The 27,892-nt window shown below is 36.5% G+C and overlaps 1 protein-coding gene across 5 annotated transcripts in view; it reads left to right on the top strand.

Moving 5' to 3' along the window:
• The window catches only part of PPP1R12A (protein phosphatase 1 regulatory subunit 12A), a 112,580-nt gene that overhangs the window by 44,280 nt on the left and 40,408 nt on the right, over positions 1-27,892 (top strand). For all 5 annotated transcript variants that reach the window (XM_068190300.1, XM_068190297.1, XM_068190298.1 and 2 more), the window contains exons 2-5: positions 391-521; positions 18,251-18,369; positions 24,524-24,683; positions 26,490-26,634. In XM_068190300.1, the coding sequence (XP_068046401.1) occupies positions 391-521; positions 18,251-18,369; positions 24,524-24,683; positions 26,490-26,634 (555 nt within the window). The remainder of the gene's footprint in view (positions 1-390; positions 522-18,250; positions 18,370-24,523; positions 24,684-26,489; positions 26,635-27,892) is intronic.

The raw sequence follows: 27,892 nt of genomic DNA, 5'->3' as shown, positions 1-27,892 counted from the left end.
TTCAATTTTAATATCCACTCAACTGGCTGAGCTGGGCCTGGGACAAAGTGAGGACCTGAGCATCGACTTTATACTGGATAATAAGGGTTCAGTGGGGATTGTAAAGGGCTTCTCAGAAAACCAGAATGCATTTACCTAAGGAAATTATATTTTTTTACTTTTTTAAACTGTTTAAACTCATTTATTTAAAAGGTTTTATATATCTGGAACACCTGCTGTTTATCTCTCAAATTCTTCCTGTCTTGCTGTCAGACCCCAACAAAGAAACCCTGCTTCCTCATCAGAACTGAAAATATTTACATTTTATCCTGAAGATTTTGCTTAAAGATTCTCAGTATTGTAGAACAGCTTTGATATGAACTTACTTCTTAACTCTTTCTTTCTTTGTAGGCTTGTATAGATGATAACGTAGATATGGTGAAATTTCTGGTGGAAAATGGAGCAAATATTAATCAACCAGATAATGAAGGCTGGATACCGCTACATGCAGCTGCTTCCTGTGGATATCTTGATATAGCAGAGTAAGACTTTTTCCTCTATTTTTAAAACATATATATTTTGCTAGTACATTGCTAGAGAGACAGTAGAAGCAGATGGGATTCATAAGTTGCCTCGGGGATGTGTAGTGAGGAAGAGTGCTTTGGTATTGTGTATTGATTATGAAATGTGCTGTGTCTCTAACTTTGTATGTTGCATTTTCTCTTTCTAGTTTTTTTTTACATTGCATATTAGGTAGATACAAACATAAACATAAGACTGCTTATGACTGTCAGATTTTTTAAATTTTTTTTTTCTGTAGAAAGGTTTTCTGGGGGAAGATACAGGGACAGTGTTCCAAACTACATTTATTAATAGTCTGAAATATTATCCTGGGATATGTCTATGTGTAGGAGATAAGTTTTACAGTTGTATTTGCAGTCTTGAAACATTTGTTTTTCAGCTATGGTGTAGAACAGTTGACTAGTTCTTTTGACTGTGGAGCAAAAGCCTACAGTAAAAGCTGGGTGCCCGTTTCAGTATTAGTTAAAGCTTACTCACTACTGAATTCCAGGAGTGGTGTTGTTATTTTTGAAGTCTGTTGAGGGACACTGAAGGTGTGCTAAAATCAAAATTTTTGAGAGGTTATCTGTTTGAGCCTGAAATTATGATTCTTTTGAGAAAATGTGTGGCATATGTTGTTCAGGACACTGTTGTTGCAGTTAAGCAGTTAATAAAGTCTTTTTTATAACCCTTCGGGTAAACACAAAATTCATTAATTTTACCAAACTTGTAGTGACAACTGATCCAGTGTAAGATTTGGTTAAAGTAGAAAGTAATTTTAGAAAGAAATTTTATCATGTAATTATGTACTAACTACAGTAGTGAAGAATGAAAATTGTGAGTTTGTTCTGTGAGTTTGAGAGTTTTACTTGCTGCAGTCTACAGAGAAGTGAAAAATTCTGAGAACTCTAGTATATAATTTTCCCTGGAAATTTTTTTTGAGGTGTTTACAGAGTGATGTGCTTCATATATCCTTGGTATACCTGGGGCACTGTGTGACCACTAACTTTGTAATCTGCCTTTCTACGCTGTGCAGATGTTTGATGCTGTTATCCTCCTTGCATGAGTACTGGAGATGTTTACTTCTTGGCTATACTATGACAAGAATTTCCCTGCAAATTGAGATAATATAAGCCTTTCTACAGTTTAGTGAAGGTAATACACCTGCCTTTATTCCACAATAGGAAAAAGTTTAGTTAAGTGATCTTGATTTGGCATTTCAGCCAAACATAGGCACTTGTTCTGGAAAGAGAGAGCAATGTCCCATGTCCACTGAACAGTTTTCCCTGTTGGCTTGAATAGCTAAGATCTGTCTGGTTCTTATTCTCTCAGATTGAAGCAGAATCTGTCTGCATATTTTCTATAGATAGCCTTCAGGGAAATGGGGTTATTGAACTGTAGTCCTTTGGGATGTGAGATGTCTAAGATGTTGGAAGAGCAGTGTTTCTAAGGTGCATGGAGTTTTGAAGATAAGCTGTTGAAACAAATTTCCATATACAGCTGAGGAGAACCTGACATGAGTGGAGCAATATTTATATCTGATGATGCCCACAGAGTTTAGATCTTCAGACTGCTTCTCCACAATGTCATCTTCAAATAATTTACAAAAATGAATTCTACAAACCACAGTTTGCAGCAGAAGCAAAACTGGGTGAAGGTGAAAGGATGATAACATAAACTACCAGAGATTAGAAATTTTATTTTAATTTAGTCCATAGTATGTGCTGGATCTAGCATCTGCTTTAGTGAGGATGCATTCCTGGGAAGCATGACAATGTGTGTTTTTGCGTGTCTGTGACTGAATCTGATGTATGTTACTTTTAGCACCTATTTTTGTGCAAGAGAGAAGACAGGGGAATAAGTTCTGTTGTTTTCTAAGTTTATTAATAAAGGGCTGGGAAGAGTCTGACCTGTGCTTCCTTTTCTCATCCTCCTGTGGAATTGCCTGTGGATAGTTGCACAGATTTGTAGTGCTTCTCAAACTGGGGACTTGGCAATCTTGTTTCTGCTTCTTCTGCTTCCATCTTAAGATTTCTGAGGCCTTCCTTCCGCCCGTCTGCCCGCCTTTTTAGTTGGAACTTAATTATTGAGGTAGCACAATGCTTTAAAATCATCCAAATATGCAAAATATTATTTCAGGCATGCATGTCTCAAAATCCGAAACTATATTTAAGAAAGCAACTGAACTAAGAGATTTTCATTCTAATCCTAGAATTACAGAGTGTTTGAGTTGGCAGGGACCTTTCATGGGTCAACTAGTCCAACTCCTCTGCAATGAGCAGGGACATCTACAACTAGATCAGGTTATTCAGAGCCGTGTTCAACTTGGCCTTGAACAATTCCAGGAATGGGACATCTATGACTTCTCTGGGCAACCTGTTCTGATGTTTCACCATAAAATCATTTGTGTTGGAAAACACTTCCAAGATCACTGAGTCCAGCCTTTGACTGAGCACCACCATGACAACTAAACCATAACGCTCTCATGTCCAGTTGTTTCTTGAATGCTTCCAGTGATGGCGACTCCACAGCCTCTCTGGGCAGGCTGTTCCAATGCTTAACTATCCTTTCCAGTGAGAAAATTCTTCCTGATGTCCAACCTGAACCTTTCTGGCTCAGCTTGAAGCCATTTCCTTTTGTCCAGTCCCTGTTACCAGGGAGAAGAGGCCAACCCCCACCTGGCCACAGCCTCCTTTCAGGGAGTTGGAGAGAGGTCTCTCCTGAGCCTCCTTTTCTCCAGGCTAAACAACCCCAGCAGCTCCCTCAGCCACTCCTCACAGGACTTGTGCTCCAGACCCTTCCCCAGTCTTGTTGCCCTTCTCTGGGCATTCTCCAGCACCTCAGTGTCTTTCTTGCAGGCCCAGAACCAGACCCAGGACACAGGACTCAAGGTGTGGCCTCACCAGTGCCAAGTACAGGGACACAATCCCTGCCCAGGTTCTGCTGGCCACACTATTGCTGATCCAGGATGCCATCGGCCTTCTTGGCCACCTGGGCACACGCTGGCTCATGTTCACCCACTGTCACCAGCACCCTCAGCTACTTTATCCCTTGGGCAGTTTCCAGCCACTCTGTCCCCAGCCTGTAGCACCGCCTGGGGTTGTTGGGACCCAAGTGTAGGACCCAGTAGTTGGCCTTATTGAACCTCATCCAGTTGGCCTTGGCCTACTGATCCAGCCTGTCCAGACCCCTCTGCAGAGCCTTCCTGCCCTCCAGAAGATCAACACTCCTGCTGAACTTGGTGTTACCTGCAAACTGACTGAGGGTGTCATTGTTCCCCTTGTCCAGATCATCCATAAAGAAAATAAACAGGACTAGCCCCACTGCACAGCCCTGGGGAACACCAGCTACCAGCTGGATGTAACTGTTGATTGCCACTCTCTGCGTGCGTCTATTGAGACAGCTTTTTATCCAGCAAAAATGCGCCTGGCCAGACCATGAGGAACCAGTTTCTGCAGGAGCCTGCTGAGAGAGAGTGTGTCAAAAGCTTTTCTGAAGTCCTGGTGGACAACATTCCCAGCCTTTCTCATCCAGTTGATGGGTCATCTGGTCATAGAAGGGAGATCAGATTGGTCAAGCAGGACCTGCCTTTCCTAAACCCATGCTGGGTGTGCCTGATCCCTTGGTTGCTCTGTAGATGACACAGTGAAGAGTTTCTTCTTAATACCTAATCAAAACCTTCCCTCTATCAGTTTGAAGCCATTCCCCCTTTTCCTGTTGCTGCATGCCCTTGTTAGAAGTTCCTATTCAGCTGTCCTATAGTCCCCTTTAGGTACAAAAAGACTGCTATAAGGTATATATGTGAGCTGTAATGTACACATTACTCTTAAGTGGTTCCTGCTGCTACTCATATGTTCCTGAGTGAGTGCACCCATGTGCTGGATATCTATGAGAAGTACAGAATATGGAGGTGGTAGGAAGCTTCTCTGAAAAAACCTCTGGATATCGCAGGAAGCCACCACTTCAGCAATGTTTTTGCCTTGGTCCCATGCTGATTGCTAGTGGGCTGAATGAATCTGTGGCATGGCCTCCCACTTGTTGGGATTTTATTTTGCTCTGTACTGTCTGGTCAGTGGGCTTGTCATTGCAGGTGAATTCCCTGTCCCTGTTATCCTCCACTGTGTTCACCACTCCTGTGACAGCTTCTCCAAGCAGTATCTCCTGTGCCATTTCAGTTTGCTGCTCCTTCAAAACAGCCATCTTGTCTTGAATATGCTTCCTGTCTCTTCTAAAAAAAATGCATCTTCCACTTTAAGAAATACTTGTCTTATAGAAGGCCTCTTCAATTGAAATACAGCAAAGAACATAGTTTAGTGGGTAACAATGTGTCAGCTGCTTGCAAAGGAGGAGTTGTGCTGTAAAAGTAAAATTTCTGGCATGGAAAGCAACTGCTTCTGTTTTTTCTGACATCTGTAAATACTGAGAGTGTTTCAGCTTACTATAAATTCTTTGAATACTTTAATTTTAGAATTGTCTATTTAGAGTGCTGTTCATCTAATTTATGATTATGTAAATCACCTTGCAAGTAATTGTAATATGAACATGTTTTAAATAAAAATTCTTCAACATTTCCATAACAGGTGGATTTTGTATAGTATGTTCTCTTTCCTGTTCTCCATTTTTTTCATACACGGCAAGCTTTACCCAAATGAGCTTTTTTTCTGCACTAATGTGTTAGTGTAAATTAAGAAGTCAAGATGAAATGCTTTGTAAAATTATAGTTATGTGAAAAGAAACTTGAATGCAGGAGGACTTGAACAGAAATTTTGTGTGCATTCTTTAAGATGCTATTTAATGGGTAGGACCCTTAAATTTACCTTTATATGACTGTTTCCTTGTGTATAATGAATTGTTTTATCTGATAGATCTCTTCTGTGGTTGAAAAGTTCATATATTATTTCAGTATCAAGGAATAAACAAATAACTTTTTTTGAATGAAAAAAAAAATAATGGGAGTGGGCAAAATAGTGCAAAGTGGCATTTAAGAAACAATTTTAAAATGCTTACTTTTTTATTTCTCTCTGCTATGTATTGCACCAGATAAAGAAAAATCTGAAATAGTGGAAATTTCTCTTTTGTTCAATAATTAAAGTTTGTGCTAAAAATTACTTTCTTGTAGGCTTTGTAGGTTGCCTAGTTGTGAGTGTGTAGTTGATGTATTTTGAACCTTGTTTGCAACTGTTCAGAGGCTACTATACAGTTATCCTGCTTAAATAGGAATGGTTTTTCATTTTACCCAGAATGAAAGATGCATCTTCCAAGAAGTGTAAGAAAGTGTTTTTCAAAACTAACATAAAGTCAGTGACAGTTACAGTTTTGTTGCAAAAAAACCACCCAAACACTGAAGGGTAAGAGAGATGTCTGCTGAAGGAAGAATAGCATTTTCATACTTTCATGCAGTAGGTATTGTAAACAGTTTAACAAATGTTGCTGTAGATAGTAAAATTCCTCAAGGATTCAAGGGATGAGAAATCCATGGAAGGTGGATACATTAAAAAAAATTAAGGTAGAATACATACATACAAATGGAATCTGGTTGAGAAAGTCCATGAAAGTAGTTGGAAAGGTATTATATGAAAAGTAGCATGTGTTTGCTCTATTTTTATTCTCCTTGGAAATCTTAATGTCTGGAGATGGGCTTGATGTTAACTGGGTACTTGGACTAATTCTGTATGGTAGCTCTTATGTTTGAGAAGCATGTTTGATACCTGTAGTTTGATACTCATACAAATCCTAAGACAGCACAATTTCAAAATACACCTTCTTTATTTAAGAGGTTTTAAAGGCTGAAGCATATGATTACAGTCAGAAACAGAAAAACATCTCAAGTTCAGAGTCTCCTCAGTCAGTTTATTTATGAAGAGAATAGTAGTTTGACCAACTCTGCTGCTGTAAAACACCCACTTTTCCTTTCTGCCCAAAGTTTCCTATGTTATATATCCCCTCCTTCCCCTAATATTTAAAGCACTTTAAAAGGCTTGTGTGTAACCACAGGCTTGCTGCTGATGCCCATCTGTTCTTCCAGACCCAGACACCTGAAAGTGAACCCAGCCAAACTCGTTTGCTGAAGCCTTTGCAAACCACTGTCCCAGGATCTCCTTATTTTAGTAACAGTCCATTAAGACTAAATGAGTGTTCCTTGTCTGATAGACAGAGGACTTCAAGACAATCCTGTAAACCTGTAGTTGGATAGCTAGATGTTCAGTGATAGGTGGTTTTCTTACAGCTCTAATTGCCTTTAGGGGACTGCTGTGGGTGCTGCCTTGTAGTGATTCCTGCCTGTGGTACAGGACCAATGCTCATCTGGCAACAGGTAGTCAAGAGAATTCAGTGGACTTTGACAACATGATTAGAGTAATCTAACTTGAGACTATTGCACAAGCAGGCAGATACTCACTTCCTCCCTCTTCCCTCTTGAGTTATCTAATGAACACACAACAATGTGGGAACTATATGCATAAGAATAGCCTTCAGGGGCTTTGGAGGCTTTATTCTCTTTTGGATCACTGAGCTGACCTGGCTTGCCAGCAGCACATGGCATCGATACGCAGGTAAAAAAAAATTCTAAGCTGCTTTTCAGACGTATCTTGTACTTCTGATCAGAAGCCTGGCTGAGTAGAGCTGCGTATTCAGTGGTGTAGTCCCATGCTTCATCTCCCACCTCATGAGCCTGAGCCACTTGGTACTTATTCAGTGTTCTTTCGTGATATCTGAGGGTATTGGTGCCAGAAAGTATGTTTCAAATCAGTTGTTTTTAATCCGTTTTCTATGAAAGTTTTAATAACTTGATCATCTGAAGCTTTTTCTTACTTATTAGTGAGTTTTTAATCTAAACTCTTTTGCTGTAACCCATTTTAATCCTAAGGAGCAAAACATTACTTGGCAAAGCACACTAATAAAAATGTCAGGGATGGCTCCTATCTCCTGCTTGGTTACGAGTTACTGTTGTAATTAAGTGAATAGGAAGTGATATTACTAGTGATACATTCAGAAATGGATCTTTGGAGAATAATCCGATATTTGGATTTTTGAATGACAAGGTAAAGCTTGTGGTCTGAGGTAAACCACATGCAAACTGATGATGCAAACTGGTATGGGGTTTGGTCTTACAGAGATGCTACAAGGTGAGGGGATGTTTTTGTCAGGATCCAAAATGTTTATTTAAATACTAGGACATGTTAACTGGAGGTGTAGAATTAAAAGGAAAAGCAAGCAAAGATGAAGCATCATACAACCCACTCAGGAAAATGAGGACTTCAGAAGGATAAAAGAAGCCATGTGACAAAATAAAAACAGGGAAAAAATATATATTCCCAGCCAAGGAGAAAGATCTCTTCTAGAAGAATGACTGACTCTTACAAGTTGATATTGATAAAGCTGCAGTGCTTGTTTTGAGAGCTGGGAAAAGGTCACTGCAGGCTTTAGAAGACTGTTTCAGTTAATTTCCATTTGTTGCCTTCTTTCTGGAAAAACAGATTGGGAAAAAAACATGTCCCCTAGTCTCCTCTCCCCCCAGTCAAAAATGTGATGCTCTGTGCAGCATAAAAATTCCTCCTTCTCCAAACTTGCATTAGTTATCTGCAAGGATAAAGCTAAATTATGTTAGATAAAATAGTGGACAGACTGGGAGAAGATCAGTGAGGTAGTATCAGTTGGCATTTTCTTTTATGAAGATGTACTGTGGCAGTGTCCTGTTTCCAGCATGTTTTTGCTGCATGCTGTATGTCCTAAGAAAAATGAAATGCTAATGAAATGTTAAGGTTGAGGTTGATGGTGAAGTTCTCTTTTTGAAATCATGTGGTAGAATTTAATCTTTTCTACTATGTGTCTGTGATCTGATATGTGGATAAAACCCACCTGGCGGAAATACACAGTAAAATATGGTTGATGGGTTAGAGGGAACTCTAGGACTTAACCAATTTTCATACATGTTTGTTCAGGTGAGGGAGTCAAGGAGAGCTGGTCACTGTAGAATGTACAAAGTGTGTGCTCTGTAGCTGCCTTCTTTCACATTGGCTTACTGTGTGCATCTCGACTTGTGACCCTAAATATTTTTAGTTAGTGTATTAGTATTTAGTAAGTGTTCCTGTTCTTCTAAGGGTAAATGTAATAGAAATTAAGTTCAGAGATACCTTCCTCAGGAACATAATTTAATGGGAAACATCTTTTTTTTTTTCTTTTAATGCAGTTTAGCAGTTAATTCAAGCTAATGAAAGGTCAAGGGACTGATGCCCATTGTAATGCTCAGCGCACTCTTAGTATTTGGCTGAAAAGGAATTTTAAAATGGAGCTGATGTCTGAAAAAAGCATAATTCTTTGAGAAGTGAAACAGGAGAGAGATCTTACTTGTTTCTCACAAAACATTGATTTTATTCATATTCTGAGAACAATTTAGAGTAGATGCCGTACATCTGAATTCTGAAGTTGAAGGTGGTACATATGGAAAATAACATATACAGAAGAGTAATAGATAGGGAAACCTGAGAGCTTGTATAGACTCACAAGAAACAACACTCAGGTCCTTCCTGGCTGATAGCATGTAACTGCCTGTTGCCACCAGTTCCTATTTTCTAGATAGGACTAGAACATGGGAGAACAGTTCTAGTTATATTGTATACATGAGCTTGGTGAGTATGGCATACTGTCACATGTGAGGGCCTCATCAACCAATTCAAAATTGCTATATGGCAGAGGTGATGATAGATCCTCTGTAGACTGTGGAATCTATGGATTTATTTGTGCTGTTGACCACTGAATATAGTATTTATAGAGTTACCTGATACAAAAATAATTTAACTCTTAACAAAGTTGGTTTTGAGGATTGTGTTCTAGGAGAAAACAAGGTTGTGGTATAGATTGTCACTTCTCTGCATCTCAGTTTTGATTTTCTTTCAGCTTTTACTTGATTGGTTTTCTCTGTTGTGAGTTTGACCCTATTCTGGCACATACAGTATACTTTCTAGTGACACTAAAACAATTTATGACCTACTTATCCTGTCTTAAAGCCATGTCTTTTGTTGGCTATCCCAAACTGCGTCATTTCAGTGCAAATGATCGTCATCTGTGTCTGTTTTTCTAGTCTTATTCCTGACTGAGGTAGGATAAAAGATGTTTGAGGTCTTCTAAAATGCATGTAGATGTAGCCATGGTGTCTCTAGACACATAAGGGCTGCTGTTCATTGATGAAAGTGAGTTATTTAAGTACAATTCAGACACTAAGACACAGAAATGTGAAGGTTTTCTATAACCTGTGGATTTGACAGGAAAATGTATAAGAAAGTAATTCTTAGAAACCTCTTTATTACAGACAAGATACTGCTTATCAAATTTGAATGAAGAGTAGGACTTTCTTTTGGAAGAAGATTGATTTCAAGGAAATTCAAAGCAGACTAAACATGTAAACAATTGCTATGAAGTGCAGATTGCTGGTATCTAAATGGGGGTCAGACTAAGTTCAGTACTACTGAGTGATGCTAGAAACTTCACTCTGATAGTAATGTTGCTTTACAGAGGTCTGCTTACTATATTATTATGTAATTTAATTGCAAGTAAGATAAGTTCTGTCAGGTAGTAGTTATGTATATGCTAAGATCTGTTTAACACGGGAAAATAATTGATCTTGGGTTAAATTTTTCTGATTTAAATGCGACCATGTGGCTGTTGGAGAAAAACAAGCCTGTTAAGTCTATACTCATAACTTCTGCTGAAATAGAAATCAACAGGTAAAATCATTATTTTTGATGCTACAATACCCAAATAGAGCAATGCTGCTTTTGGCGTAAGGCAGGAGGGATGGTGAGGTGCTGGTGGGATCACCTCTTGTTAGTTGAGGAAAGTGGGAAGCAGCATGGTCTTCCTTCTCTCTTCTCCTCTTCTGCCTCCATGCTGCTGTTACCTCTTCTTTTCAACCACTGTAACACAGTCCAAATTGTTCACCTTGATGATGGTTGGGTAAATCACCACAAATGCTTGGAGACTTGCTATGGGAAAGCATTTCAAGCAGTGTTGTCAGCTGGAGTTATAGTATGACCTCTGCAGCTGCAGCGAGATGTTTTTCATACGCAGCCTTCACTTTTGCACAGTATGCTGCAAGCTTCAAGATAAATGCTCATTCATGAAGTGCATCATGAAAATAACATTTGATATACACTTTAAAAATACTTCTTTTTTTGCTTTATTTCATTCCTGCTGAAATTTTTGCCCTGTATTCCTCTTGGCAATCCAGGCTCCGTTTCAGTTTTTTCTTGGGTGCTGCTTCATTTGGAGTGGTTTTTTTGGTTGGTTGGTTTTTGGTTAGGTTTTTTTTTTTTAAATAGGTCATATATTTCCCTATATGGCTTTCTTCATGTTTTCAACTTTAGTTGCTTCACTCACTGTTTATTTTCACCTAAATGTTGCCCTGCCATCTCTCAAATGTCTTTCCCTCTATATGGATAAGGCAAAATATGAAGGCTTAGTTGCTTTTCAGATGCTGCAAGTTGGAATTTTTCCTGTTCCATCTTTACACTGTTAAGTTTAGCTGGCCACCTACGTACAAATATTTCTAGAGCTGGCTTCTTTCAGAGGTTTCTTGGAGCTCAAGAGGACTAAAACTAACCAGATACTGTTATCTACACTGTTTCTGTTATGCTCCTGCATACCAAGAAGGAAGACAGATGGGATTCTACTTTAGGGTGCTTCCTTGGGCATACAAGTAGCATTAGAGGCTGGGAACAGCCAGCTATGTGCAAAATTCAGTGGTGTGTTGGTATGTTATGGAATGTTGGCTTCCTAATCATAAATATATTTTTTCTATAGGTACAGTATTTAGAAGTGATAGTAGTGTTTACATAGGAAGATTTTTTTTTTTTGTTTGACTACTTTGATGGCTTTGGGCGTATTTTACAATTTTGAAGCAAAGATGTGTGTCTGTCCAAGATGCCTTTCATAAGAGCTTCACGGGAGAGAATCAGAAGCTGGATTTGATGATATCTGCAAGAGCTATTGCATATTTAAGGACATAAAAAAGTCTTTGTAAACTGGTTAATTATTTAGAAAAAAATATACATGCTTTAGTCTGGATTATCCTGATGAAAATTGAAAATAAATGTCTCCTTCTATTTACTTAGAATCTTTTGGCCATTTGTTTCTCACCTATTTTTTGTTATTCTTTTTTTTAAGCACCTCTAGCTATCCGAAATTCTTGGGGTTTGTGTTCTGCAAGAGAAAAATCATGAATTTACCTCAGGTCTCTTGTTGATAATACCTGTCTTAAAATCATCACTTATGTATTTCAGAGTAAATAATTGTCTAGTTATGCCAAATAACCCTATTTGGTCTGATTTAACTTGGTGTTTTGCATCAGCTACTAGCTGATGATACTGCTTATGGGGGGAGCATTCCGTTTTAGAAAATGCTGCAACACTCTTTTTTCAAAAGAGGAAGATGTGAGTGAAAGTCTTCTGGATTTTGCAAAGCAGCATAACCTTAGAAGTGCCTGAATTTTTTCATTATTTGGTTTAATTTAAATGCCATCACAGAAGCCTGTCTTTCTTGTGCCAGTCTCTGTTCAATTTTAAATGCTCAGAGGCAGAATGTTGAGGCACAGCAGTGACTGACAATGTGGGATGGCATTTTGCAGAGTGCCGGAATAAGACATCCCTGCGAGTTTGACTTTGTTTTTCAAGTCATTTGATTTATTCTCCTTTGGTCTTAAAATCATGAAGGAGAAAGGATTCTAGGCCCACTTGAATTTCTACAGTTTTGGTTCCAATGCTGCTGTATTTGGAGCCTTCATTTTCTTTTATAAATGATAGATTCAGTAGAGAGAACTGCAGTAGTACCTCAGCTGTGGAGAAAGGAGGTTGAGGGAAGCTGGGGGAGAACCTGTTGGTTTTCTCTCCAGGGGGTGAGGAGAGTCCCCGGTGGTGCAGAGCAGGGGCTGTGTGAGGGGTCCCTGCCCAGGCAGGCAGGGCTCCTCTGCTCCTGGCGAGACCTGTGTTGCCTGCCCCATGTTGCACACATTTTAACACTCTCCACCAAATGTTTCTGGGGATTACAACATAGGTTTCCAAAACCTGTGTGAAGTTGTGGATTTTTGTCATTACATTTATCTGGGGTTTGAATTACATGTTCAAAAGTGAGTGTAACATTAGGAGGGTACATGAGGGAGTGATTGAGAGGTGGCTGTACACTGGCTGTTCATACCTGTTCAGCCAACTGTATGTTTTCTGTGGGACTTGCCCACTGACACAGGGCATATTTATACTGTGTACCACAACAGAATTTAGCATCATGTTACTCTAATGCTACTGGATTTGCTTCAGGTTTGTATTATTATAAGACAATCAAAAAAATAAAAAGACCAGGCCTTTCTTCAGTATCTTATTTTGAGAAGTGTATCCTTATAATTCAAGACTCACATAGAAGCTATAATCCTGTGTCTCAATATGTTGTCCGTAAAGGTATGTATACTTTTGCTTATCTGGCCTTAAAGTTTATTTTTGCTGAAAGTTAAATACCGAATAAAACCCCAAACTGGTAAAACCAGACCAAAACAAAATTACATTTGGAAATTATAAGTAATCTTGAGGTAGTATTTCTACCTTGTCTGAGTTAATAACAACATTGTTAGGGAAATCAGAGTGGAACTATTTTATAGTTAGAAAACATTTTAATAAATATTCCCAGACATTTAAAGCAAGAGAAGGATCAGGTTTTACAGTTACAGTGTACTTCAACTTTAAAAAAAAAATTGAAATAGTAATGTTAAAATTTTATATTTTTATTTGTTAAATGTCTCTTGAAGGTCTAATTAGTTGGCCAGAGTTACTATAAATGTATTCTTACCAGTAATATGAATGTTTTACAAAGATATACTTTTACAAGTGCATTGATATTTTATATGTTAAAAAAATAAACATTGAAACAATTGTGAAAGGCTTCTTATTTAAAAAAAAAAAACAATTAAAATACGTATTCCAAAATCATCAGTTTTTAATTTTTTTCATAGTTTCTTCAAATGAGGGTGTACACAGCTGCATGAATACGGTGATACTTTTTAAATCTCTGGCTCCCCTATTATCATTCAGTTAAGATTCTCATGGAATTAATTGGAGCTCCACCATGTATGGATTTTTTTTAAACCAGCTGGGTTTAGCTGAAATCTTAAATGTCATCTAATTAGTTAAAAGTTCTTGGCAGACCAGTTGTGCTGTTAGTTGGGCCCTCCACTGGCAATTAGGCCTTGTTTTCCAGGAAGGACACAGTGAGCATGTTTATTTAAAATGTATATGTAACATTTTTTTAGTCAAGTCCCTTTCATCACATTTCAGGAATCAGGAGCTGCTTTCCAGTCTTCTGAGCAGTCTGATGGGACCACTTGTTTGCACTAGTGAGTCTCCAGTGAGCTCAGTAAGCAGTTTGTAATGGCCACTTCTCTGCCCTTCCCTGGGCTTGCCACCCTTCTGGTGACCTTCAGGTTGAGCCAGTACTTCAAGTTAATTATGTCTGTAATGACTTTGCAAACTTGTTTCCAGATACTGTGAACTGGGCAAAGGTTCGAATGTAAACATATGCCCCTCTTTCTGGTGCTGAGATAAATAATATGAAAATGCTATCTGCAGTGTATGCTGTTATCCAAGTTTGAGCATCTTTCAGATTCTTAAGTTCTAAATTCAGAGATATGACTCAACTTTGTATACAAAGTGTCTTCAGAGAGAGGTGTTTTCCTCTCTTTTTGTCTATATATGCATTTTGTTAACAGGTGCACACACACACAAAGTTCACTTGTAAGGGTTTTTTATTGGTTTGGGATTTTTTCTTTTTAATTCAGAATGTAGGCCCCGTTGCTAGTTAAATTTTTTTTTTCCAGTTCCTGGGATTGGTTTTGGTGTGGACTGTTTGGCTTTGGTACAGTAATCTCAGAGGGTTGGTTCTTATTGTCTCAGATATACTGAGATTCCAGCCCTTTATTCGTGGTCTAAAAATACATTTTTCACTAAAGGATGGGAGAGTATCTGGGTTTCATAATAATTCTGGAAAAATAAATGTTTACTTTTTTTTTTCAAAGTAGTTAATTTCAGTTTTCAGTAGCTATTGAGGACTATATAGCAGTGACTCCTAAAAGAAAAAATTCAGTTAGAAGTATATTTGCCTTAATAAAACAATGGTATTGCAAAGCAAACTTCTTCTTCCAGTCTTACCCAGACTGCATGATACTTGTTATGGAAATATCAGGACAAAAGTATCAGGAATTATTTTCTTCTGCTGCTTTTCTCTTTCCGAGTATTCCTGGGATACTTACAGTTCTCTATATTTAGACCCCAAGAGTCTAAAAGTGGTACCTTTAGCTTCAGTGTTAACACTTGAAAGCTTTAACTCAATAAAACAGGATGGTATGAATCAAACTCCTGTTTCCTCGTCATCTATTTAGATTCAGAATGAACACCTTCCAATATATTATATAGATTATCACTGGATTTTCTGAATTTTTCTTCTGACCATTTTTGAACAAGTGAATTTCAAAAGATACAAATTCAAGTGCTTTACCAAAATAGTTTAGTAGGTGGTGGAAATCTTATATGTTTTTACTTTTTCACTGCTTCCAAGTTTACATAAAGCACCTTTTTATAGACATGGTGTCAAAATGCATGGATCTGGACTTTTTATTACACAGCTTCAATTTCATTTTCACTGTATACATGTAGCTGTATAAATTAAATATCTGTCAAGGAAATGAAGTTACATTATGTTTGCTTGCTTTAGAAAGATGAAATTTCAAGATGAAGGTAACATCTACTTTAAAAAGCTAAAATGCAAGCAGTTGTTTGTATGCGTTGTTTGGGTTTTTTTCCAAAACATGGAAGTCTTCATATATGCATACATACCTACACACAATAATACACAGTAACATCTGAAGGTTTTAGTATATGGTACCAGGGTAACTGGAATGTCAAATACAACCTTATTTGAAGTCATAGTATATAAGTTTTAATTAACATTTAGTTTGAAATACAGTTCATTTGAGAAATATTTTTCTTATGTAAACAGCAAAATCTTCTCATTCTTGGGAATATTCTGGTGCTGTCTTCTGCTCAGTTATGCCCTACAAAGTCAGGGCATCATTTGCTTGGTCTTCTTTACCAAATCTGTTTTCTTTGTGTGTGCGATGCAGAGTCAAGTTATCTACACATGGAAAATTATTCCTCTCATTTCCATTGGTAGCACTAAGTTTCTAATGAAACCGTTGATTCTGTAGGTAGCAGGTTGACTTTATGTACCAAGTGAACCCTGTCATTGCTTTGCTGAAAGTAGCTGTACTGTAAGTTAAAAAATGGTAATACACTTTTACAGGACTAGGTAATCTGAATGATATGGAAAAGAAAACAAATGTAGATTTTATTATCAGGTGAAAAAAGTCTGCACATTAAAAGGTGTCTTTAAAATAGTTGGAATTTGAGTTACTTGGTTTATCGTAAATAATGTTCTTTTCACAATTTTCCTGAGGGGATCACTGTTAATTTTTTGAGAGGGATAGCAGCAGAGAGGCCTAGTTGGAGTGGCTGAAGGAAGGCTGGGAAAATTGTGTTCTCACTTCTTTGGCAAGGAGTGTGCTGTCTTTTATCTTTGTTGTGTTTCTTCGGTCCCTTTAAATCCTGTGAACTTGGAGCAAGTTCACCTATGCTTGCTTTGCTGACCCAGGAAAACCAAAGCCCTGTAAGCACCTGCAAAAGAAAAATCAGATAACTGTACTTCTCCAAGCCTACTAATCTCCTAGCATTGCTGATCTGATTTTGATCTTTAAGCAGCTTCATTTTGAAGTCTTCTTTAAAGGATCAGTTGATTGTGCAGTTGTCCATCTATAGCAATAATAACTCTTTAAAATGCTATGCTAGCCTTTTATTCATTCCCTACACTTTTTAATGCATTCCTTCTTTTATCATATGTATAAATTGTTGACCCAGCTGATCAAATACAACTGCTTCAATGAGATATGTATTTTCCTTACAGAAGTGGTTTAATTTTCTGCTAGAGGTATTATGTGGAAATACATAAAATTTTTTTTTCCTGTCTATATTAGAACGCAAACATTGAAAGAGCATTTAATATTCACTTGGATTTTTTAATGAAGATGTATTTGTACATGGTTGACTTTATTTTGACTTTATAAAAGAGTTGATTTCTGCAGTGCTGTTCTTGCCTGTTTAGCAAATGCCTGCATAACAATTACCTGATCTGTGGCCTGGGGAGCTGTTTCACTGTTAATACAACTAGTATTGATGAGAAACATTGTTCCTCTGTATTAATTTTTCATTCCTGCAGAAATTAAATCTCTTAAAAGGAGAGAGGTCAGAGTTAAGAGCACAGCACACTTTCAAGAAGAACAGTATAAAACCAACATGGTATACCAGCATCAAAGCTGTTGGTAGCAACTGATGATGTATATGTCAGGAGATAATAGTTGCATTTCTGGCAATTAGTTTTTATTTTGTGATCTACTAGTTCTTACCACTTCTTGACATAATTACAGAGATTTAATAACAACTACTAGTTAAGTCATACATTAAAAAATACAGATATATTAGAGTATTTGATTCTGAGTTATTGGTTAAAGATAAAGATTCCAGCTGTCTAGGATGATAATTAATTGGCAGAAGTTAAGGCAGCAATAAAGTACTTCAAAGCATTTGTATTAGTGATGGATTAATTTTGTGATTGTCTCCTGCATAATTTGGCATTCTGTAATAGTGAAGGTGGGAAAGCATTCTTTATTTCGTACACCTGTTATGACAGATTATTGATTCTTCAGTATGTCCTGATTTTTTTTCCTCAAATATATGGAATATATGAATTAAGCTGTGCAAGACAGGAGGTGTGTTTGCAGCTTTTTGTTTGTCTTGACTCCTGTCATGCCTCAAAGTATTGCTTTTTTTAGGTAAATGGAAATATTATGGTCAGAACCTGCGAGACTCTACTGATAAATTTTAATTGTTCATTAACTGTAGCTTGTCAATAACTTCATAGGCTTATGGTTTAGTACAGTTAAGTAATATAATACTTTAGTGACCTACTGTTGGAATTGATCCTTTGATGTAATTGGAAATTGAGAATTTTGGGTTCTTGACTCCTGAGACAGTAAAAAATAAGAAAACATAATGGGGTTGAAATGTGTAAAGTACTGTTTTCTTTCTCCCCTTTGCCTCTTCCCCACCAAAGCTGACCTTATGAGTACTGAGTACTTAGAAGGAGATGTAGTTTTGTTGTTATTGACTTTAAGAAGCTGCTGAAGAGATCAGGAGTCATCATTTTGGCAAATTGTACATGCCACTGACTTATAGGAAAAGTGGCTTAATAAGAGGCGGTCACAGGAATTGGTGGTTCCATTCCTGTTCATCCTGCCATCACTTTTGGTCATTATCTAGCCATTTTCTTCTTTCAGGTATGTATTGAACATGTCAGGAGTCTTTTTGGCAAACTAACACCAGAAGGCTCTTTGTATTAATGGGTATTAGGATGAAAAGACATATGGGTATTCACAGGTTGCAGACAATCAAAAGGGTTTGTACTTACACCCAATATAAATGTTTCTATTAATTCAATGTGTGCATATTATATTCTAGTGGCTGATATACATTGTTTGTTTGTTTTTTGTTTTTGTTTTTGTTTTTTTTTTTTTTTGCATCAGCTTTGCTGTGTTATTTACAGGCTTTCTTTCTTTGTCTGTTGACAGGTATTTAATTAGTCAAGGAGCACATGTAGGAGCTGTAAATAGTGAAGGAGACACTCCATTAGATATTGCTGAAGAAGAGGCAATGGAAGAGCTGCTTCAGAATGAAGTAAATAGACAAGGTAATACAGAAGGATGGTTGTATTTATGGACACTAAATGTATTTTTGAAAACTTGGGCCAAATTGTGACTGTTAAAGTCTGTTTTCTTAAGAGAGTTGGTCAGTATAGGATGTATAGTGTTTAAGTGTCTTATCTCTTAAAACAGATTTACATAATTTAACAGTAAACTAGTAATTGTTTCAGGCTTTGCCCAGTTTTAATTTATATGCTTAAACGGTTTAATGCCCAAAGCAAATGGTGAAAAGAAAATGGAAGACAAGATCTGCAGGGAAATAAGAGATACCTACTGATACACAGAAGTAGACAGTGGATTTGCAAAGGCTTTGATTCAGTTAATTGGTAATGTTAACAGAAATTTGATTAGCAGTTTTTACAGTTAACACACAATGAACATCAGATTAGACAGTTGTGTGTATTTTTTGTCTGTATTACTGTTTCTCTATTTTAATTAGTTGTTCTCTTTTTTAACAGTACTGTCAGTCTTGCTTTGGAGTTGTTTCTGGAATGCATCTCAGCCTAGATTTTTTAAGGTTGTTCTTTAAATGCTTGGCTTTACTGATATGCAATACTAAATGACCACAGTAGCTCTTTATGAAATTGGAATTGTTTAGGGAATGAACTCCTCCAAAATCTCTTTTATATACTATTGCTTTTTTTTAAAGAAATATTTTATTACATGGGATTTTACATACATTTTTATAATGCAGATACTCAACATTACTAATTACAACACTAATTTTTATTCTTTTGCAAGTTTAGTTAAATTATTTTGAACAGCCCAATTATAAAATTAGCATAATGCCACAGCACTGAAAATTTCAGTGAGGTTTACATATTTCACAATTGAAGCTTACTGTAAACTGTCTACAGTACTATTTTTATAAATCCGAGAAGACAGTATGTGTTCCCACACTGTAGCTATTAGCTTCTAAAGGAATAATTTACGTTGTTTTAAAATACTAAATTTCACTTGGTATGGACCACCTACTTTCCTTCCTCTTGCATTTTTATGGCAGTTGGTTTGCTTGCTAGTTTCATGGAAGCAGGGAAGAAGGCATGCATTATCCCTCCTTCTAAATTTGTGTTTGAAGACATAGGAACTAAAGGCTTTTATGTGCAGAGATGAAATCAAAGGAAGTATTTCATGATTGAGGATGAGAATGGAATAGAAAGGGTATGAATCTGAATATGAACTTACAGTGCATCTTGCTAAATCATGAGACAGTTGTCTCAGCAATAAGGTTTTAATTACACACCTTTGATGGCATCCTGGCTTGCATGTAGCTATTACATAAATTTGTATGTTAATGTTGCATTTAAAAAGGATTATTTAGTCATTATCAGAATCACTTAAAAAGTGCATAATTGTGTGTGTTGTGGCTAGAGAAGTTAATAGCTCTAAAATAGCTCTAAAATAGGAACCTAAGTGTTTCTCTTAATGTGCATTTAACAGTGAGGCATTGTGACAGTTTCATCTTTGGCTATACATATAGCTGAATATAATTATCCCCCTAGCAGTGAGATAATTTGTATTTCTTCCATATGATACACTCCTTCATATCAAATGAAGCATTGCCACAATTTTGATAATGCAAGTTAACAGTGGGGTCTGTGAAATGATCAGCCCTGCCTCAGAGTTAAGGGTAATGGAAGACCAGCCTATTTATTTTGAAAATAAAGCCTGGGTGACAAAATATCCTATCTCTATGTAGATAAAATATGCAGTGTGAAAATTAAGTAGGCATTTTCCATGACATTTTTGCCTTGAAACCCTTTCATGTATTTATTCCTACATTCACTGTAGTTTCATTTTTGTGTTGCAGTGTTAATGCTGTAAATTTGGCTTCCTACCTATTGGCAGTTGTCAGAGTTGTTTGTTGGCAAAAAATTACTTGGAAAGATTGGTCAGGTTCATTGTGATTTAGATTTAAATGATGATATTTGATGTTTGTTCCTGTTAGAAATCCAAGAAGAATGACTTGTTATGTTTCCTTTTTTGCTGCTTTTGCAGGCCTTATGTCTTTATAGGAAATGTCGAAACAAACTACTCAGCTACTCAGCATTCTGTTAATCATCAATTTGTGCTTATGCCCAGTTTTTGACAGCTATCATGCTGTATTTTAAGGACGTCTTATTACAGGACAAAATGTGGAAGCCTCTAGAGACACTAAATGTACAAAAATAAATCATAGAATACAATACAGTTCAGTTCTGTGTGACATTGCAGGCTTAATAAAAGGAAGTATCTACAATGTTTCCTCATCCTATTTTAGTATTCAGGCTCCAAGGTCTGATCTGACTAGAGAGGAGATGGTCAGTGATCCAAAATAATCTTCTTGTTATACAAGTTCTATTGTAATGAGTGTTGGCCGTTAAAGAACAAAGATTTTCTAGTAGTATTATCCAGTGTCTGTTTTTCTTTAGTCATTCTGATGCCCACATGCTGCACCTCTAAATTGCACCAAGGGTCAGGTGCCTTTTCATGTGTCCTCTTGTATCCTGCTGAGCAAATAGCATGACTTGATATAATGGACTGTGCAGGAATTGTGAACTAAGGGAATAGGTATCCTATAATTGAAGCTGTACCACTCTGATAGTTAGGAAAATATTTTTCTACCCTAATCTTCAGTGGGGAATTATTGGCTTAATTATTTTTTAAGCTTAAAACCTACCGTAGTTTTGTAATTTGTGAAAAGGTAAATTACATGCTGAAGTAAGGTATAAAGATTTTTTTTTGACCCAGTTACAAACACTTCACAGATAACAAAATCAGGTGTTTTATGGAAATTATCCAGAATAGTGCTGAACAGCTGTTCTGTTTGCACTCCATATGGTTAAACTATTTTGTGTGTTATAAAAAGCCCTTTATCAAGGATTTGTTTTGTTGTTCCTCCATATGACTAATATCTTTGTCATTGGTCAGTCCCATGTATATATAAGGGCCACTGCAATTCTCAGAATCACTTAGTTTAATCAAAAATATTATTTAGTTTCTCATTGTGACCTGTTGTGTTTCTACTCTGTAGTGTTTCAATACAGAGTTGTGGAAGTTGTCTTTTACCAGTAAAGTTTTCATTTGCACTGGTGAAAACCAACAGACTTGAAAGAGATGTGGCTTTAGTCTTGGCCAGCCCTGGCCAGTTTTAAGTGTTGTCTCTCCTCAGGGCTTGACTGGGGTTATGTATAATGGTTTGAAGTGACATTTTTAGCTCTTGATCATCAGATGTCCTCTTAAAATTATTTTTAACTGCTTAAGCAGTTATTTTGAATTATAGGAAACATTCTCAGGAGGTGAGTTAGTGGGGAGAGGTAATGTGAGGTGAATCAGGGGTTCAGTGTGGTAGCTATTTATTCAGTAACTATCCGAGTGGTCATTCCTCCTGTTCCAAGGAGAAACACATGTTCCTCATTCTTAATTATAGGTAATGTAAAAAGACTCTCCCAGATGTATTGCTTAACTCAGATTTGTTTATGTGGATAAAATGCAAACTATTACATTTGTATATAAACATTCACTTCATGAAGTAAAAAGTAGGTTGATCTTTCCTGCAGTAACTATAAAACATGCCTTTATATGGCTGAGTCGACCTGAAACAATGATTCAGCAGTTAAATTTATGCTGAATTTTCATTAAATGCTCACTGAATGGCAAACTGTTTTCAGACCTGTTTGGGGCTGTTGAGTAACACTTGTTGATCAGAAAAAAGTGGAAGCATTTAGCAATGAATTATTAATGATATAAGTTGTTAGGCTGCCAGAGGCATAAAGCACACTGGTGGTATGAGCGAGTGCTGTGGCTGAGGCTGAGCTGGGAGGCAGTGCTGGGAAGGCAGCGCATTGCCATCTATGGGCCGTCGGGAGAAAGGGTTGAAAACAGATGGTGAGCATTTTCTTTTCCCCTGGTCTGGAAAACAAAAGGAAGGAGAAAGGCCCATACAAGGTATAATAAAGGCTGTTTACGTTCCATTTTCTGTAGTTAATAATGGGAATTGTATTTATCTCAGAGCACAGCTTTTTTTTTCCGTGCCATGAAGTTTAATTTCCATTTTCACACCAGTTATTAATGTGGAATGTTTTATTTAAATTGGCAAGATTCTGGTACTTTCTTCTGTTGAAATATGACTTGAAATTTACTGTCTTGTAAAAATAATGTATTGATACAGCCATTACTCCTCTGCAACCATTATATTTTGTTTGGACTTCAGAAATGCAATAGTTTGTGATATTAATGGAAGTCTATATTGAGTATTAGTTACTTTTTCTGCAAAAGCATTGCTGTTTTGACATAATAACCTGGGTCGTTAGACCGGTCTGGAAAGTAAGCTTAGATGTGACCCATTAGAAGCTCACAAGATCAGGGTCTGGAATGAGTTTTTTCTCTGTTCTTCCTTTATACCAAAGTGCCTCAGAACAAACAGCTGTGTAAATAATAGTTTTACACTGATTGGAATTTTTTCAGATTCTTCAGGTGGAGAAGGTTACTCATGCTGATAAGGATTCACGGTTGGACTTTGAGCATACAAAAGGGAATGGACATAAATATGACTAAGAGATAATTAAATATACACTGTTTATTTATATAGTAGTATTTTGCAGGCAACACTGACGTCTAAACGACTGTATTTCTAGAGTATTGTCCCAGGATCTGCTGATCACTGCTGTGTCATTCTGAAAGGCAAACAGATGCTCAGGCCTATGAAGTTAGTAGTTCAGATATCGATATGTAGGACCTTCCTGAGGAATGAGAATACGTGACTATCAATGTATTATTAATTCAGAGTTCCTGGTCTTCATTCTTCATATTTGTCATACTTGGAAAATTTTTCAGCTTTTTCCTCTGTTGAGTCCTTCAACAGCCTTGTATGTCTTCCTGCATCTTGGAGAGTCAACATCCAGATTATGGTTTTTCATCAGTTTCTGATAAAATGTAGTTATATTCATTTTTTACCTAAATTGTCAAAATTAAAATAGTTTTACTGGGCAATTAATTGAATGAGTCTAGGAGTTCAGTCAAGTCCTCAGAACACTGACTGTTTAACTTGCTTCAATTACTTTATACTATTTAGTGAAGTTTTATCTTTTGATTGTCTTTAGCATAAAGTTTTACAGTATATATTTCTCAAGTCCCTTCATACCAATGTGTAAGATTAGAGAAATCATACACATAAAAACATTTTGTTGATGGTTGAGCCACGATTTTCTGATAGAGGTCAACCCGGATACAGTTTGTGCTCTTGATGGTCACAGTTTCTAAATTGCTTTTCCTTATGAGCTGTCACCATTCAGCCATCACAGATGGAATTATGCTCATGCACAGTTCTTATCAAGATCTATTTCCTGCTATGTTTTTAAGTAGTACTTATAAAAATGCTTGCAAATAATGTGTTTGTATTACCCATTCAGGGTCTAGAATTTATTTCCATTTGTTTAATCTGATGCATATACTTGTAGGTATTATGATGGTAGACTGTGTTTCTCCCTTTCCATCAGTGTATAGTTTTTTTGTGAGACATACTGTAAAAACTTTTCAATGTTCTGGGTGTTTTTTTAATAGAGCTATGAAGTGCAATATCCAAAGTGTTGTCTATTTGTGTATAGGGTTTGTGATTAATTCTTTAAAAAGTATAAAAGGTATAGCTCCATTTTGTCATTAGTGTTAAGAAGCAAGATTATTTCTCTTCCCATAGAGATCTGTTTATAAAACAACTTCAGCTGTTTTTTACTATATACAGATATATCAACACAAACTTATTTTTTGGTGCTTAGAAAATTGAAACAGAATTTTTCTCTTTTTTTAACAGGTCACTTCAGTGGTTATTAGTGTGATGGTAGACATTCTTAGAAGACTGATTTTGAAGAGTTTTAGTAGATTGATTTTTATTATTATTTATTTATAATACTTTGTCCACCTAGCCCTCCTTTTGTTATAAAAGGCATTATGCAAGTTGTCTTACAATATTGGATGTTTCCATAACCTTGGAATTCATCTTCAAAAAAATATTAATATCTTACTCTGAACATTATTCAGATTTGTATTTTTTTACCATATCGTATAAATGTGGCATAAAATTTGTTATATAATTGAATTGAAGTATTTGAACTAAAATACTTTGTGTCTTCTCTTCCCCTCTTCCCCTCTCTCTGTCTGAATTAGGGGTTGATATAGAGTCAGCTCGAAAAGAAGAAGAACGAATAATGCTAAGAGATGCAAGACAGTGGCTCAACAGTGGCCATATAAATGATGTCAGGCATGCAAAATCTGGTGGTACAGCACTTCATGTAGCTGCTGCTAAGGGCTATACAGAAGTCTTAAAGTAAGTGTGGTTTAACTTTTTCATATTTTATTGTCTTGATGTAATGCTGTTTGGAATTGGGCACATCTAACTTTTAGAGAGTGTATCTTAAAAATCCCAGTCTCTCTAGAACAAGCTATTCTCAAAGCTTGATTTTATGTTTTCAAGCACTCATAAATCATGATGTGGTTAGCTTTCTATTCTAAGTCATTCAGAATATGAATACGGTATACATGTTGAGCCTAAATACTTACTGTAAAAGAAGAAAGTTGATTAAAAACTTGCCCTGTTTCTAAAGGCAGCTATGTAAACAAGCTTAAGACCTTTTTATAATGCCAGTTAGCATCTTGGTTGGTGCATATTTTCAGGACACCATATTTATTTCCATAAATAAAGCAGAGTTTGTAATTCGGGCTAAAAGTTTTTACACTTGAAAACCAGGTAATTTAACTTTGTGGTTTGATGATGTTTTTAAGTCATGACCCTTAAAATCTTCCCTGGAAAGCTTTAGGCTTCAGATGTCCTCTAATTCACAGCTTTTCATAATGTAATATCAATACATATCGTAACATATTTAATTTCTTTTTCATCAAAGCTCCACTTTTATTGTAGTAAAGCATAATTAGTAATACATTGCTTTAACGTGGTTGTAAATTTATTTGACTGCTTTCTCAAAGCTAAGAGATCTTACAAATTGTAACATGAGTGAAAATGAGCACACATCCTGACTGTGAGTATTGGTGCCTTTAAGGTCTGCAGAGCAAATTATTGAGTGGGAGTTCTGTTTCAAAAAAACCTGATGCTTCAACATGACAAAGACAAATTATTCTGTTGAAAAAGAGGAATTTTTGTTTTAGAGTAGCAGGTGTCTGTAAGGGCGTTGTATCTATAACTGTTTGGGTGTTTCTTAGCTCCCTCACTTATTGTGTTTTTTGTAGTCCAGCCTGTATATTTCTCCTAGCAGAGGCAAAACATATGTGCAGGCAATTTTTATGAGTGTTTCAAATTATCAAAAATATGTGCTCTGTATTGGATGCAAGACTGCAAGATCTGCAGCTCAGCATGTGTGAAAGTTGACTCATTGGAGGATATTATTATAAGTATATTGGCTCTTCAGAAACTGAGGGAATTTTTTGAAAAGAATATTTTGTTCTTATATGATTTCTAACAATTATGGACAGTGGTTCAGACAGCTCTTAGCTCTTTACATAAAAATACTTATTAGGTTAAGTGCACTTTGTCACTGTGATGCTTACCTGAGAACCATGATGAATGTGAGTGCTGAATGCAGGCAGAACAGCAGGTCGTCTCTTTGAGGAACTCTGCTCCCTCTCAGAGAACAGTTGAAGCATGTTAAACACTAGATTTTTGCAAAAAGTTAATGACAGGAAGTGAAAGTTTCAAGCAACTAATTTTAGAATGGAAGGAGGATTTAATATTTTACTAATAAGAACACAGTATCTAATAATTTTTTACATTTTACAACTCTTATCCTTAAAAAGCCTTTTGCCTGTTACTGTGTGTAATAGGCAGAAGAATATCTTAACTGTAAAAACAATGGTCTTTGGAGATGAAGTGAATAGAGAAGAAAATGGAAAAGGCTGTTTTTCTTGAATTTTCCTTAAAATATGTATACACACCTGCTAAACAATGAAAAGGCAGATGTTTCTGTGAGAATTAAAATTAATCAACTGTCAGTAACTCAACTAAAATACATTTGAGAAAAGAGAAGAAAGATATTACCACAGAGCAGCTCTAAAATTTTTACGAAAATTTATTTATCCCTGTCAGCAGTGTCAAGATCTGTTTCTTTTAATATTTTTTCAGGCTTTTAATACAGGCTCACTACGATGTAAATATTAAAGATTATGATGGCTGGACTCCACTTCATGCTGCTGCTCACTGGGGTAAAGAAGAAGCATGTCGCATTTTAGTGGAAAACCTATGTGATATGGAGGCTGTCAACAAAGTGGTAGGACTTTTATGTAATCCTTGTCAAGATACAAAGTTCTGGTCTCTAAAGTGACTTTAGAAGCCAGGGTAAGAAAAGTGATGATAAACTGCTGTTTACTGTACGTGGAGCTTTATATAATGCATGTGTTGTCAAAACAGCATGGTTGTGTTCAGAACTAAATTCTCTGATTGTCTGAATTAATTTCCAGGCCAACTTTATGCTTAGTTCTGTATTAAATGATCCATTCAATCTTTGACATGAAAATTCGTAATTGAAAGAGTTTGTTAGCATTTCAGAGGTACAATATAAGTGACTTGATGGATTGCATTTAGGCTTTCATTTGATCTCTGAAGATAATGATGATAGCTTTAGGTAGTGTTTTAACTCTTTGTGTTGGTATATTGAAGAGTTGTCACGATATTATGCTGATTTGGGTGTGGTGGAAGAAACTCTGGACCCCCTGGACATAACCTGAATGCTTCCTAAGCTCTATTTCTTTGACTTTTATGGAATGGCCTGTGTAGCTTGCTGATCTTGCTCCCAATAGACACAAATATGTTAATGAGTTCACATAGCCATCAAAAGGATCCAAACATTTTCATTCAGCCATGTAAGTGCTCTCATTCTTCTCTTCATAGTGTGTTTTACAGATAGATTCTGTTCTGCTTCCAATTTATGTGTTAGATTTTTTTACTGGGCTTGTGAAAATGTAGATGTTATACACTAGAGAGCACTCTCATAAAAGTACGTTCAAATCCACTGGACAAGAATAAGGAAAAAGGAGGCTTAGAGACATATCAGCTTTTTTTTTTGTATATGGAATTGTCTCTGCAAACTAGGAAAGATTTGCCTGTTTTTAAGTAAAGCCTGGTTTTTTGCTTTTGGAGATACGAGGATTGAATACTCCTGATTTGGTTCAGTTGTATGTGCTTAGCATTTCAGAGAACTCAGCCGTTATTGTTTAGGCACCTGACTTTAGCTATCAAATGTTGCAGAGTTGGGTTTAAGATGTAACCTTCCAACTGCAACAGTTTTCTGCAAAGTGACTTTTTGTGATCATAGCAGGTCTAACTACAAGTAATAGCTACCTGAATAGAAGGCCATATTAAAAACTGTAGTTATAGTGCAAATACAAACTTGTGATAATAGTTCACGTGGCAGAAGACCTCAAGCTGTTTTGGCTAATGCTTGTTGAAAGGTGCGCATGCTTCTGCGGTATGATCAGAAATAGTGGTTTAAAGGTTCATCCTTTCTAACTAGGTAAGATAGTCTTCAC

This window comes from Anomalospiza imberbis, chromosome 5, assembly GCF_031753505.1.
Source record: "Anomalospiza imberbis isolate Cuckoo-Finch-1a 21T00152 chromosome 5, ASM3175350v1, whole genome shotgun sequence".
Taxonomy (NCBI): Eukaryota; Metazoa; Chordata; class Aves; order Passeriformes; family Viduidae; genus Anomalospiza; species Anomalospiza imberbis.
Note: the sequence above shows the minus strand (reverse complement) of the source record. Positions and strands in the feature narration are given on the sequence as shown.